The sequence below is a fragment of the Podarcis filfolensis genome (genome assembly GCF_964270895.1).
Source record: "Podarcis filfolensis genome assembly, chromosome: 4".
Classification (NCBI taxonomy): domain Eukaryota; kingdom Metazoa; phylum Chordata; class Lepidosauria; order Squamata; family Lacertidae; genus Podarcis; species Podarcis filfolensis.
The window spans coordinates 71018623-71033691 of NC_139607.1; the positions used below are offsets into that span (position 1 = coordinate 71018623).

At 43.1% G+C, this 15069-nt stretch overlaps 2 protein-coding genes across 4 annotated transcripts in view; one reads left to right on the forward strand and one right to left on the reverse strand.

The window, feature by feature from the left end:
* The first annotated feature begins 285 nt into the window (after positions 1–285).
* The window catches only part of CMSS1 (cms1 ribosomal small subunit homolog), a 180056-nt gene continuing 165272 nt past the window's right edge, over positions 286–15069 (forward strand). Inside the window, exon 1 of the mRNA XM_083611740.1 lies at positions 286–519. Within this exon, the coding sequence (XP_083467866.1) occupies positions 459–519 (61 nt within the window). The 5' untranslated portion in view covers positions 286–458. The remainder of the gene's footprint in view (positions 520–15069) is intronic.
* FILIP1L (filamin A interacting protein 1 like) overlaps positions 4863–15069 on the reverse strand; it is a 185149-nt gene continuing 174942 nt past the window's right edge. For all 3 annotated transcript variants that reach the window (XM_083611479.1, XM_083611480.1, XM_083611481.1), the window contains one exon: positions 4863–6061. In XM_083611479.1, coding sequence (XP_083467605.1) covers positions 5873–6061 — 189 coding nt within the window. In that variant the 3' untranslated portion in view covers positions 4863–5872. The remainder of the gene's footprint in view (positions 6062–15069) is intronic.

Sequence of the window (15069 nt, forward strand, 5' to 3'; positions counted from 1 at the left end):
TTTTTCCAAGGAAGGCTAAATCTGAATTAAACTTGGGGTGGCACTTTGACGTCGCGCGGCCGCTACGGCGGAAAAAACAACCCCTTGAATATGCGAGGAGCACTGATCCCACAATAAACCCCTCTCTAGGGGACCCTTTTATGAGCCTTTTGCAAGTATTACCGCTCCCGGACCAGCATCCCCTGCACAAACGCCCGCATCCTAAAGCCGCTTATTCACAAGCAAAGCACGCGGAGGCGGAGCGGCGACCACGCGGCGCTGGAGTAAAGCTTCCTTCTCTTCCCGAGGGCGGCGGCGCGCTCGTTGCTCGGGACGCCTGCGGAGGCCCCGTCCCACACCCGCCCCTCGGGGCGGACCTCGCAGTCCTCGGTCGGAGCAGGGCCAGCCGGCGGCTTCCTCCGCTCCTCCCCCTTCTCAGCCCTTGGTAGGAGCGGCGTGGCCTCCGGAGGACCTGCAGCATGGGGGACACCCTAGACGAGCCCTGGTGGGAACCACGTGAAGGCAGCGGCAGCAGTCCAGGTACCGAGCAGTGACTGAGGAAGTCAAAAAGCAAAAGCCTTGCTTTGCATCAGACTTTCTTTTGGCCTTCTTAGAGTTTGGTTGGCCGCCTGTCGTGGATGTTTCAGTTCAGATTCCTTCATTGCAGGGGGTTGGGCTAGATGACCCTCTAGGTCTAGGGTCTCTTCCAACTCTGTGACTTTCCTTTCTCGCTCTCTCTCCTCTACACATTTTGTCTCCACTTGGGCAAAGCAACTCAAATCTTCTCTTTCCAGCCCCAACCTCTGATTTATTGCGCTCTCTTCACTGCTAGAGTTTTCCTCCTGGTAAGATGTGGGGCTAGTGCCAGGTTTACGCATAAGCTAAACAAGCTATAGCTTAGGGCCCCACTCTCCGGGTGCCCCCCCAAAAATTAAAGGAAAAAAACAACTGGATGTACATTACCAAAATATAAGATAAAAAACAAATAAAATAAAACCTACATACAGCAGCAGCAGTGTTTAGTGTTGTGTAGGCTCCTATTTGTTATGTGCAAGTGGCTTTAGATACCTATTAGGTCCATAAATTACCATATAGCATATATTCAACACAAAAAACAGCGACAATTTGTTGTTGACATAGGACAGCTGGACATATAAAGGGCCCCATTACCTTCAGTAGCTTAGGGCCTCGTCAAACTTAAATCCACTGCTGTTTTGCTAGAGCAGGCACCCCCAAACTCACCCTCCAGATGTTTTGGGACTACAACTCCCATCATCCCTAGCTAACAGGACCCAGTGGTCAAGGATGATGGGAATTGTGGCCCCAAAACATCTGGAGGGCCGAGTTTGGGGATCCCTGTGCTAGAGTTTTCCTCCCGGTGAGATGTGGGGTGTTAGGATAATGGCCCCAAACCAATAAAATGCATTTTAAAAACAAATGAATAAACAGTGTTAAACTGCCTGCTAGGTTTCTGACTGGGATTTGTTCTTCAGCTGAGCTGAGGAGGGACTTGTCTCCCTTCAGCCCCTTTAGGAAAAGAGCTTGGGCACACTGCACTTTTTGAAACCAATTTGGCCTCCAACTAGCCTGTGAAACAGGTGGCACGAATGAAAAGCCGAAGTGACCTTTCAGGAGGAGTGAAACTGGAAGCAGATCCCCTTATAAAAAGGCCTTGAAGCTTTAAGGGTTTATGGACTGCTGCTTATGAGGGGGATAAATATAAAAGGGGGTGGAGGGTACAGTTCTCAGGGGTCTATGGCTGCCCCCTTTCTTGGGTTTCATTCTGGAGACTTGGTTGATGGAAATGTGTAGGAATCCTGTGAAAGAATGAGTATGTAAAATGTGTACGTGTGATTGGGCATATATGTAACGTTTGCATGGTGAACATGCATACCCATCACCTGCATCTAATCTCTGGCCTTTGGTTACATAAATATATGCCTAATATATTGAAGAGGGTCTTCTTGACATAACAAAAGACCAGGGTTCTCACTTATGAAGACAGAGAAGGGATATATACATTACAAAAAGAAATCTCAGGGTTGTGGGTTTGAGCCCCACGTTGGGCAAAAGATCCCTGCATGGCCAGGGGTTTTGTAGTCCCTTTATGATCCCTTCCAACTCTATAGTTTGCTGAGTCTATGAACCATATATAAATATATATTGGTCTTATACTTCTTCGGCTGCTTTTCATTCTGTGAAACGGGTTGGCAACCTAAGGCCCATGGGCCACAAGCGGCCCATGGGGGTCGTTTAACCGGCCCACGAGCTACCCCCAAGCCGAGCCACCCACTCGGCAAGTCCCCATGCGCTGCGCTAAACTGGCGCAGTACGGGGACTCGCTTCTGTGGCACCAGAAATAGTGTCTGCGCATGCGGCAACGCTGGAAATTGCGTCTACGCAGACACTGGAAATCGCACGCTTGCGTGATCCAGCCCACAGAGGGATCTCTGCTGGAGTGAACTGGCCCAGGCGAGGTAAACCTTGCTGACCCCTGCTGCAAAATATCTGGAGTATTGTAGCTTGGTGATGGTGCTGAGTGTTTTTTGCTACCGTATGCCAGATGTCTTCCTTCCTCCAACCACAGTTCCCATTTTTTTTCTGAGGAGACAAATAACTGTGAAAACTATTAGAGCATGTTGTGTAGCTATAGCCAGAGAGTGCTTTTTGACAATATGAATGCTGCCCTCTAGCGTTCCTCACATAAGGCCTTTCTGTATAACCAGTTTTGGGTGGACTACACTATAATGTTCTGTTACTGCTGGAGGGAGGGTGAGCTTCCTGGGATGGTTCAAAGCAAAAGAGTTAATTTGTGCCTGAATTATGGTCAGTTTTATTCCAAACTCTGTCATGCTCCTGAGCTTGGTACCATGATGAGTGTAATGGTGTCTGGAGGCTTCTCCATCTTGGAACCTCCAAGGGAGTTCACAGTAGCATCTTGGGCCTAAGATTCTATGGGAAACTTCCTTACTGTCCTGCCAACTCTATTAGGGTGTCAGGATCCATAGCAACTCCATCTCCTATAGATGGTTGCACCTAGGATACCTGCGGCCTGGTTTTTTTTTTATTACAGTACTCACCATTATGGAGTACTGTCACTTTTTTTGTACTGCAGCTTATGGCAGCCATTTTGTGCTGGCGCCCATGGCACCATTATCAATATATGGTGTACCTCATTTTTTACCCCAAAATCCAAACTTCAGCACAATTACTAGTTATTACATAAATAATACCCCCCCCCCCCCATTTCTTGCCCGTTTCTTGCCATGTGCCATTTTCCCAAAGTTGTATTTCTCTTACAGGGCTGTGTAATAAATTGCATTTTTTGTGTGGTGGCACGTACACTTTGGAACTCCCCGTCTATTGACATCAGGCAGGTGCCTTCACTGAAATTTTCTGCTCCTGCGTAAAACATTTTTGTTTAGGCAGGCATATCCAGACATTTGTAGAAGTTACATGTGTTTTAGTCTGCTTTTTGGTTTGTTCTTGATTTTAATTAGTTGTTGAAAGTTTTGAAATACCCATTTTTAATGGTCTTATATTGATGATGTATCTTTTTGGAAACTGTTTTAAGGTTTTGTTGCGATCAAGTGGTATATAATTTTTGTTAAACAAGCAACGTGTGTCATTTTATAAGCTGTTTCCATCATATGCTTACTTGTTTGACGTCTATAGGCTTCTCCTGCCCAACACAATAGTTTGTGTTCAATAGACATCCTTTCCCATCTCATGTGGTGTAAATAAAACTTGCAAAACTATTGTAGACAAACAACTAGGGTATGCATTAACTGATGTTCTGCAGGACCCCATGACATGGACCTGGTTAGGCTTCACTTGTATGTTGGGACACGTAGTGTCAGCTCTCATGAGTTTAGACAAGATTCAGTGTCTATACACAACTCTGACATGATCCCGTCTGGAGATCAGATGTTTACAAGCTTTGCCCTGATACAGAGTTCCCTAACCTTATTTGCCAGGGGAAAACATTTTGAAATCTAATAAATGCTCATAGGCACCACAAAATGCCTGTTTCACAAAACACCAAGCAGGCAACACCCTCCAAAACAAGCAAATCTTCAATTTAAAAAACAAATCGGTAGGGCAGGGGACCTTGGTGGGCACCAAAGTGTGGTGTGTCTAAGGCCTTTGTGGTACCCACAAGCACCATGTTGGAGATCCTAGCTCTAGAAGGTGTCAAGGGGAGAAATAAACTCTGCAGGTCTCTGAGTGAAATAACAAAATGCAACAGGCACCTCTATCTTATGCAGGTATTCCAGTATTGTATCTATACTACACTGTTCATAATTACATTGCGCTGAACGGTAGGGGTGTTTGGTGTTTGTCACTCAATTCTCAGTGGCGGAGCTTCATGCTCTGGCACCGGGGGGGCGGAGAGCAGGCGGGGGCATGGCTGGCACATGTCCCGTGGGCGTGGCACACTGCCCGCAGTGGCGTGGTGCACGTCCTGGGGGCATGGCGCCCAGCACAGGTGGGGGGCAGCTGCGATGGCACCCCACCGGGATCACACTGCTGGGGGCGGTGTGCTCCCCCCGCCCCCCTCTTCCTCCACCAGTGTCCTCACTCAGGCACACATGCCTGGGAGAGGGTTGACTCTCATCTCCTTCAGAAGCAGCCTCTGCCTCCTTCAACAGTCCCACCTCAATTCTTAGGGGGAAAACTCTTCTTTTATAGTCACTAAGGGCATGGGAGACCCTCATTTGACATCAGAAGCCAAAATAACATGGTAACCTATTGCATCCCCCGTCCCCCTTTAAATTTTTTTACATATGCTTTTTAGGGAATTGTTGTAAGAGTAACATCTCCCTCCTTTGGATAGCACCTTAGGAATGTTGCTCAGTGATGCATATTATTTCACATTGACATATGAAAAGATTTAGCTTTATAATGAGACATAGGAGAATGTTCATCGCCTTGCTTTACAAACCCAAACACACAAGAATGGTACTGGCTTTAAAATAATTAACTGTCAATTTAAAAAATACTTTCTCATTCAACCTGCTATGTTAAATACTTCGACACACAAAGTACATAGGAATAATTAAAATACACAGCACCTTAGCTTTTAAAATACATAGTCTCCTTGCAAATGATCCACTTCCTTCATATACTGTGTGGTATGCAGCATTTCTGCCTCTCTAGTGCCTTTGCTCCTCAACTCTTTTTCCTGTTGGGGAAGGGTACTGAATGTCAAACCCTCTAGCCTTCTCTTGTGTTTCTTCTGCTGCCATTTTGGTGTCTGGCAGGAGAAGTATATTCTTGGTGCCATACCACCAGGCTCTCTGTAGGTGGAAGGAGCAGGACCGGCATCCATTGCTATTTGCCTGGGTTGTCTACTTCCCAGTTACCCATTTGCAGCATCTTGGTCATATCTAAAGTTTTAGTATACTGTCTGTCTGATACGACTTTTCTGTTTCATAGCAATGCAAACAACCTTAAGAAACACCGTCACCATTTCACCAGAAGAAAATGCTCTCAGGTGACCTTCTAACTATAGCTACCGTTAAAGGAAGTGAAATGATCTACAGTTGTAACAGACCATACATAGATGGACATAATTTCACTGCTGTGTGGAGTAACCTTGCAAGAGCTAACATTTGAACTAATTGGAAACCTCATTTCTCACTCTGTGCTAAGAGGCAACCTCTGCTGCTCGGTACAGATCGGGAATATGGAGCACCCTTACACTGCTTTGTGGAGAACAGAAACTTCATAAGCATGTCCTGATGCTTTATAATTCCAGTGTCAACATTTTCTGCCCATGTATGATGCTTTTATATTACCTTTTACTTGCATAGGTCTTAGGGACAAAATGGGCATGGTGTATCCTCGTTACTCAAAAGTTAGACATTATTCTATTACATATCAGGCCAGTCTATCTTTTCCCACCATTTTGAATGACAACGCTGGGAATGGTTTTGGTGATGTGTGATTTTCCAGATTTACTGTCCTGGAGTGGGGTCTTGAGTTGCCCAGTAGGTGTCCTCACTGGTACTACAGTTGCACTGGTATTCTTTGGTTTAGGGATCCGCGTAGGAATCGCTTGACGGAAGACATCAGCAATCTGGGATAGATTACAAAAGAAAAGGGAGAGGAGTAATTGTTAAGGCTGGCAGTTTGCACAATTCTTTAGTAAACTAAACATACAGATTGGCATGAAATGTAACTTAAAATTGCTGGAATAACACAGTTTTGGGGTTATTTTTAAAGAAGATACTAGATAGGAATGTAAGAGCTGGGAAGGACTTTGTCTCTAGATGGCAGCAAAGTTCAGTAGTTTGTAGAAAATGACCATTTTCGAACTCTGAAGCATGTTTTTTTAAGCGTCACTGGGGATTGTGCTTGGCCAAAATATGAACAGTGGGGTTCTAGATTTTGTTACAGAGCTAACTGAACCAAGTAGATAATAAAGACAAATGTTTTTACAAATTGCTCAAGATGTGTTGTGAAGGGGACCAGCAGGGAAAGCAAAGAAAATATTTTTGGGTCCATATTACATCCATATTTTGGGTGAGAGCGACAGAAATATTTATTTCTGTTCAGTTTCCTTTTTTTAGCTATGTCCTGATTTACAGTCTAATAGGAATAATCAGGAACAGCACTTCTGTGATCATTTGGTCACTTTGTGATTTAGTGTCTAGGCTGTTTTCACTTTTTGTAAAATTAGAAGACATGGGAAGATTTGGCAGGCATCCTTGCTTTTGACTTAGATATCTCTTAAACACCTTTTCATGTTGACAGGTTTATGCAGTTGTCTAAAATGTACCCTGAGTAGCTAGTCATTTTAGAAATTGCTTTGTATAGTTTTTAAATGTCTTTATGTTGTTATACACTGCCCTGATGTTTTTGTAGGAGGACGGTATTCAATTCTCAAATTGATACAATTCTCAAATCTGGCATTGAATACTTTAATAAATAAATATAAGAAAGGCACACGTGTGGCTTGAGATGGCAGTGGCTTGTTGCACCTCTTCCTGGAGCTGTGCAGATAGTAGGCTAGAAGAAAAGGCCACCTTTTATCCGCTTGCATGCTACCTTGAGGCAGCTGCAATTCATGGTGGGCAAGAAGGAAATGACAAGACTGCAGTAAATATAAGTAGGGATAGAGAACCTGTGGACATCTAAATATTGTTGGCCTCTAGCCAGCATAGGTAATTGTCAGGGGTGATGACTAGAAGGTGATGACTAGAAGGCTACAGGTTCCCATCCCTGCATTAAACCAAACCCATTAAACTTAGCTGCTAAAAACCACACCAAATAAATGTATAATCAGAGGTACTGACTGATCTTGGGGATTGCAAATCAACATAGCATAAACATCTTCACAGGTCAAAAGTTAACACTTTGGATAGTGTCCTGGAAGAAATATGGGTGCTTAGCTGATTTTGGGTACTGTGGCTCTTCTTCGATCAGCAGGTGGGCCACTATGTTGTTCATTAGCTGCAGCTTCCAAACAGCTATCAAGGGCACCTGTTGCTCCCAAAGTCTACTGAGATTTTTTAAAAGGCAACCAAGAGAGAGATGTTCAGAAAGACTGAATCTGCAAGGAAGGCTTTTATCCTGCTGATCAGCTGAAAATGCAAACAACTATGGCACTTAGAGGCTACAAACATGAGAGACCACTGGAAGCTGAACATTGCCTACTGGGGTACTTTACTCCCCAGGTTGACACCTATTTAATTTGTTTTACCTAATGTTTTATGTGGGCAGAAGGCCCGCTTGGACCATGTGTATATCTGATGTCTGATTGAGCACATACATCCCCTCTTTGAAAAATTAACTGGTGAATGGAATTTGTGTGTATATGATGTTGAACTGATAAGGTTTGGCCTGCAGAGGGTGCAGTTGCTTAATTTCTGTTCCATTTATATTCTGCTGAGTGTGATGTAGTCAAGTTCCCTTCATATACCTATGGGTAGAAGCTGGTTTCCTTTCATATTTATAACCCACCTTGGCAGAAGACCTGACATGCTGAGAAGAAAATTGTTTCATGTATTAGAGAGCCTGGAATAAATGGGCTGGACTGTTTCTGGTTATTTTTTTAATGATAATAATAAATAAATAATAAAATTTTATTTATATCCCGCCCTCCCCAGCCGAAACCAGTCTCAGAGTGGCTGACAACAGTAAAATAATACAGCATTCTAAAATCAATTCATTATAAAATCAGTTCAAATCAAATTGATGGCAACCATTGGGCTAGAGTTCTGTGAAGAATTACCAAAGGAGGGGGTCAGAATAATCATAAAATTTTATTAATGCTTCCGCCTGGATTGCTGAGTCCAGTTCTACTTAGGAAGTATTCCTGATTAGTTCCTAGGACTCATCATCTTTCCTGTAAGCTTTCCAAATGTTTCTAATTCCTCTTTGGCAATACATATAGCCAAAGAAACCCACGTGCAAATACCAGTTTAGCCTTGGAGTTCTTTGGCAACTGCCCCTGTGTGTCAGCTTAAATTTTTCATGTCTGCAGTACAAATTAATGCAGTACCTTGTTTCACAGGGCTTACGTAGCTTGGTGAAATCAGGATTGTGAAGCATGTTTTGTACAATAAAAGTGATATATGTATATACACACACATACAAATATGCAAGCTTGCTTTCTCCTGCTACAGAGGGTAGGACCCAAACCAATGGATTCAAGTTACAAGAAAGGAGATTCCCACTAAAGATCAGGAGGAACTTTCTGACGGTAAGAGCTGCTCGACAGTGGAACCAACTCCCTCTGCAGGTTGTGGTCTCTCCTTCATTGGATGTTTTTATGCAGAGGTTGGATGGCCGCCTGTCATGGATTCTTTAGTTGAGATTCCTGAATTGCAGAGAGTTAAGTTAGATGACCCTCAGGGTCCCTTCCAACTCTACGCTTCTATGATTCTATGAGGTAGCAGAACTTCAGGTACTTAGGATCATCTCCTTGTTGTTGTTTATTAAATTTCTATATTGCTCTTCATCCAAGGATCACAGGGCAGTTTACAATATAAAAACACAAATGCATAACATAGTAACAACAAAAAAATACCTCTCCCCCAGTTTAAAAGGCCATTGATTGGCTAATTAAACAAAGGCCTGGGAGAAGAGGAAAGTTTTTTGCCTGGCACCTAAAGATATGTAACAAAAGTGCCAGGTCAGCCTCCTTGGGGAGAGCATTCCACAAGCGGGGAGCCACCACAGAAAAGGCCTGTTCTTGTGTTGCCACCTTCCAGACCCCTTGATGAAAAGCAGTCCACAAACTTGAAATAAACAAATAAAAAATCATCCCTGACCTGGCTGGGGATGATGAGAGCAGGAGTCTAATAATATCTGAAGGGCACCAGATCCCTCACCCCTGCCTTCTAAGGACACTTCATCTGCGAAGTTGCACCTGATACAATTCTCAAATCTGGCGTTGTTTACCGCAAGGATGCTTATCTCCAGGTATATATGATCCATAAGGCCGTATTAGTTAGAGACAGAAACCTAACTGTCATCCCTGATATAAAAAGTTGGCAATCATTTGTAAATACCAAGGGTGGGCGCAAGCCAAGCTTCTAGATTCAGCTGATTTCAATGGAATAATGCTGAACAAGTGATGATTGTTGCCATTGACATTAGTGGGAAGTAAAATGTGCTCATGTTTTCCGCTTTTGTAGATAGATTACAGCCCCCTTTTAAAATGTTGAATGTATATGTGCCAGGTCTTTCTGTTTCGTGGCGTTAGAAAGAACCACTTAGGCAAGCAGCCTGTCAGTGACAACCACTGGGTTTAGTATCTGTTTCTTGGAGTTGGCCGGCAGATGAGCCCACTGACCAGACTGAGGCAAAGGAAGTGGGAGTGCCAAAGAAAGGAAGGTCACTTTTATCCTGCTTCTGCCCTTCTCTTTTTCCTAGCACAACATTTTTAGGTCTTCACTGCTAAACTTATGTCAAACACTGGGAACAAGCTATAAACGGCTTTTCCTCTAGTTCTCTTTGTGAGCTCACCAGCGGCATAATAATGTAAGAAGAACCTTTTTAAGATCTGGTCAGAGGCCAATCTCTTCTAGCATCCTGTTCCCGCAGTGGTCAGCCAGATGTCTATAGGAGTCCTGCAAGCAGGGCCTGAATTCAACAGCACTCTCTTCCCTTGTGACTCCAAACATGCCATCTCCAGTAGTGGAGGCAGAACATAGCTGGCCACTGTGGGAGATGGAGCGTCACCCTAGAAGTATATTTGGTCTGATCCACAAAAGCAGTACTTGCCTGGGTGGTGCACAATATGAGCTAAATAGTCTTAGATTTTTGCTGTTTTCAGTTACAACATTCAGTTAGGATAGCCTCAGGGCAATAATGGGCAAATGCCTGATTTTATACTTGCTCATATTGCCCTTTATGATGCAACTGATCACCCAAGGATTTCTAAAGTTTGCATTATAGGTTGTTTAATTTAATGTGGGTTCAGGATAGAATTGCTTAATTTCACAGGATGTGGTTACCATTTGAAGCATTTAGAAAGAAACCCTATATTTAAGTGAAAAGCAGAGGAACCTTAGGGGCAGTTGGCATAATCTGTTGCCAACCCGTTATAGTAATATTATGATAGGTTTTTCTTTTCTAACATGGTGTTTGGCATAGAATTGGCGTTTGGAATAGGTCTTTTATTCTGTTGAACTGTGAGCCTATACATATTTTTTCCTCATGAGTAAGTCCTTTTCAAATCACTATAAATTACATGCAAGTCAGCAGCATATGCAGGTTTCTAGCAATGATAAAAGAGAGTTGTGGCTTGGCATTATTAAATGAGCCAAGCAGAGCTTGAAGTAGATAGCCAACCTTTAGAACTTAGCAGAAACCTTACTGTCTTGTCTCTCCTTTTGATCTTTTTTTTAATAAATCAAATCAAATTAGACTGTCTTCAGCTGAGTTACTGATAATTAGGTAGTCCTGGTGTGATTGTTCTCAGCCAGTCTTTCTGTACTGTCTAAGTAGCTGCTGTTGCATGTGGCTTGGTCATTTCTTGTCTACACCTAACTCTTTTCTTGATTCTAGTTACAGGTAGGTAGCCGTGTTGGTCTGCCATAGTTGAAACAAAATAAAAAAATTCCGTCCAGTAGCACCTTAGACACCAACTAAGTTTGTTATTGGTATGAGCTTTTGTGTGCATGCACACTTCTTGGTATCTGAAGAAGTGTGCATGCACACAAAAGCTTTTTTCTTGATGTTCATGTAGTTCTGCTGTGTAGCAATAGGATTGTTGTTGTTGTTGTTGTTGTTGTTGTTCTATTGTTCCTATGAAAGGTAGCTATTTGTTCCACTGCAGCACATATCCTTATCTTGAGAGTGAGGTGCAAGGCTTAAACCCAGAAATTTGCCTCACATGCCTAATAAATTTCTCCTGTTAAATTGGGGCTCTGATCTATAAGACCAGGATTACAAGTATGCAGTTCTTACATTATTTGTATGTTATGTGGGCCAAGCTGACCACCATACTAAAACAGATTTAATAATATGCTTCAAATACCTGTAGTTAGATACCTGGGTTAAAAACACAAACTTGTGTTTTGTATCTGAATCCTATCTGCACTGGAATGCATGGGTGCCATGCCTCCCCTTTTGGCTGACATTTTAAATAAGGTGTGCTACAATGCTTGCTCCTCCCCAGTTTAAAAATAATGCCTCTTTGCTTGTCTGCATTTGTATATGCAGTTTGTTTGCATCTTCCTCTGTTAGATCATGTGTACATCCTGGATTCCGTCCTGGCAGATTAGCCAGTTGTGTGGAATGGGACTCATTTTTTTGAAAAGTGAAACCAGCTCTTTCAGTCGATTGATAGGATAGTTTTATGGACTGCATCCTAGGTTTACCTTGGGTTATTTACCTTCAAAAAACCAAACATCTATTTGGTAGTTTTGTTTTGTCAAATTGGCAAACTATTCATTTGCAAATCATGTTTTGTGTGTTCAATTTCTTTTTCTCGCATAGTTATAGTCGATACCTGAAAAGTTCATCCAAAGCAAGGCTTTATTGGATCCCTGGTGATTTTTGCCTGCTATTTCCTGATAGGATCCACTTATCTTTTAAATCTTGTCTCTGTTGAATGCGCATTATTCCTGATATATTCTTGCAAACTAAATAAATAGTTCATCAACTGTGCTGCTGTTCTTCTAATAGTTAACTTTCTCAGCTTTTGAAAACACCTCTTCATAATAATCATAGAATTTCAGCAAAAGCCAAACCAAAAGAGATGCTTCTTTTTATGCTTGTAATCCAGAGAAAGTAATCAATGTGAATTTCCATGGATTTCAGCAGAATTTAAGGTGTGTCAAAATTTCTCTAAGATGGTGATCTATGTCTTAAAGACTTAAATGCAGCTGATAAAGCAATCTGAAATATAATTTACTTTCTTTTGTAATATCAGACCAGAATAACTAAGGCTGCACTCCTATGCACCTGGGGGAGCAAGCCTTGTTGAACCCAGTGGGGCTTACTTCTAAGTAAATAGATATATAGGATTGCACTGTAAGTGTAGAAGATACTGAGTTGTTTAAGAATATTGGTATTCAATGTGAATTTGTGTGTTAATACAACATCACAAGCTTACTTACCCCTCAAAATACCTCTTACTCCACCTGAGATACCCCCGCCCCCAATTCACACCTGTTTTAAATCTAACTTCCAATGTGATTGCTGATGCACATACCTTTTGCTTGGAAAATATGAGCAATACCTATGAAGGCTGCAGGTCATGAACACAATTACCTTAATTTCAGTAGGCTCTCCTCGTACTTTAAACATCTGTAAAAGCTCCCCCCCCCCTTAACTGTGCCTTTAATTTATCACTTTATTTTACCACAGAAATTGTAATGTTTTGGTCTGAGTCATACATTAACCATAGTTAAAAAGTAAGTATGGTTTAATGAGACTGAACAGTTTAACCAAACCATGAACAGAAGCCACCATTGGTTATTGGCTGACTCCTTATGGTTTGCTTGGGGAGGTGGGGTAGGGGAACTAGGAGCACTGGTTAATATCTAACACCAAGCCAGCCTTTATAGTGTCTTTTCCCCAGTTGCATCAGAGATAGGATTGGAGGCGGAGTGAAGCATGCACTAATCAGCACCATGCACCAGCACACTGCTCATTCATAATAAACCATAGTTAATTGTTAACTATGGTTTAGTGTTGCATGCATACTGAAATAACAACTTATAGATATTCCAGTTTATGATTTGGATCTTGGATATGCCTTTGCCTTACAGCAGGCATGGGGAACCTCAGGCTCATGGGCCTAATTAGTCCCACCAGGCCTCCTCATATGGCCTAGGGGATAGTTCTGGCCAAGCCATGCCCACCTGTCCTACACCTGATGTTGTATATGGCATCAAGCATGGGACAGGTAACAAAACTGGCTCAGCCAAAAATAGGTTTGTGGGCACCCCTAGTCAGCTGATTGTCTGGTCTTGCAAAGTGCTGTTTTGTGAAAGTTTTGCAAAGTGCTGTGTCAAATGTCTGCGGGCAAAAAAAGTCACCTGAGATCATTGGGAGGTGATTGACAGATGGCCAGTTTCACCCACCTGTCAAACCTGGTATGTGAGGGCCAGAGGAGAGAACAGTCTGGCCCACTAGACAGTTTCAGTTCCCCTCCTACCTTACAGGGTCACCTGTTTCTACATGAATCTGGCTTTTTTGAGGTCACCATTAGCTAGTGCCCCCACCTTTAGGGATTAGGTGAGTGGCAAATGGAAGTGGGGCTTTTTCAGTGATGGTCCCTGTATTTGGAATGCATTCTCCAGGGAGTTTAAATGGCCACCTTCTGTTTCACTAAGTTCCCATTTGAAAAAGTTGTGTTTCATGTTTGAATAAACTTGTTCTGATATCTTGTTGGGCATCTGACTGAACAACAGCTGTCTGTGGACAGCAGGTTGTTGTGCCATTGTGGATTATGCTCATGTTCTTTGTATTAGATTTTAATGTTGTGTTGATATTTTCTTTTGTCTTTCTGAGAGCTACCTACAACATACATATGGAAAGGTGGAATAAATGTATTTTTAAATGAATGAATTTATATGTCTCAATTTATTTATAACACTTAAAACCTTTGCTGAGTTTCCTTTCTTTAATGAAGTGGGCATGTTAAAAAGGGGGGTAGTGTTGGAATCATATTTGCATGTTTATAGGAGCAAAAATCTGTTGGGTACTTGGTACAACGCTGGTGTGTGTGTTTGCAGTGAAATATTTGTGAATGCACCCAAAGTTAAGGACAAATTTTATTGTTTAGTCCATAGTACAGGCAGCTGTTATCCTTAACAGAACTTGGGCTTCATTTTTACACGGCCTTGGTATTCATTGAATATTGTCTTTCAGAAATAGATGTGATGGCAATTTTTTTTCTGTGTTCACTACCGTATTTTTCGCCCTATAGGGTGCACCGGCCCATAGGGCGCACCTAGTTTTCAGGGGGGGAAATCAAGGGAAAAAATATGATTCCCCCCCCCCCCGCAGCTCAGGGAGCAGTGGACAGGCTGCACGCAACCTGTGCGCTACTCCAAGACCTTCTCCCTGCTTTTGTGGGAGGTGGCGGAATTCCCCCACCTCCCGCAAAAGCCCACAAGAGCCGCGTGTGACTCCTGCGGGCTTTTCGACCCAGCTTGTAGGGCTCAAAGTGGGGTCGGAGAGTAGCGCGAAGGCGTCACGCGCCTTCCTGCTGCCTCCCGATCCTCTGGGGCTGGCGATGGGTGGAAGCGCTGCTTTCCCCCACCGCCAGCCTCAAAGAGCAGACTCTCCTGGCTTCAGCGAAAGCAACGCGAAACCTCCAGAGCGCAGGCTTCGGAGGCTTTGCGTTGCTATCGCTGAAGCCAAGGAGCCTGCATTCGCCCCATAGGATGCACACACATTTCCCCTTCATTTTTGGAGGGGCAAAAGTGTGTCCTATAGGGCAAAAAATACGGTACCTAATTTGATACAGGTTAGTGGCAAAGCTATTGCAGTTCATCCAGGAGGTTCCCAGGTTGAATTCCTGGCATCTCCAGTTAATAGGATCACATGACGTCTGCCTGAGATCCTGGAGAGCTGCTGCCAGTCAGAGTAAGGAATGCTAGGCTCGATGAATATTTTGAC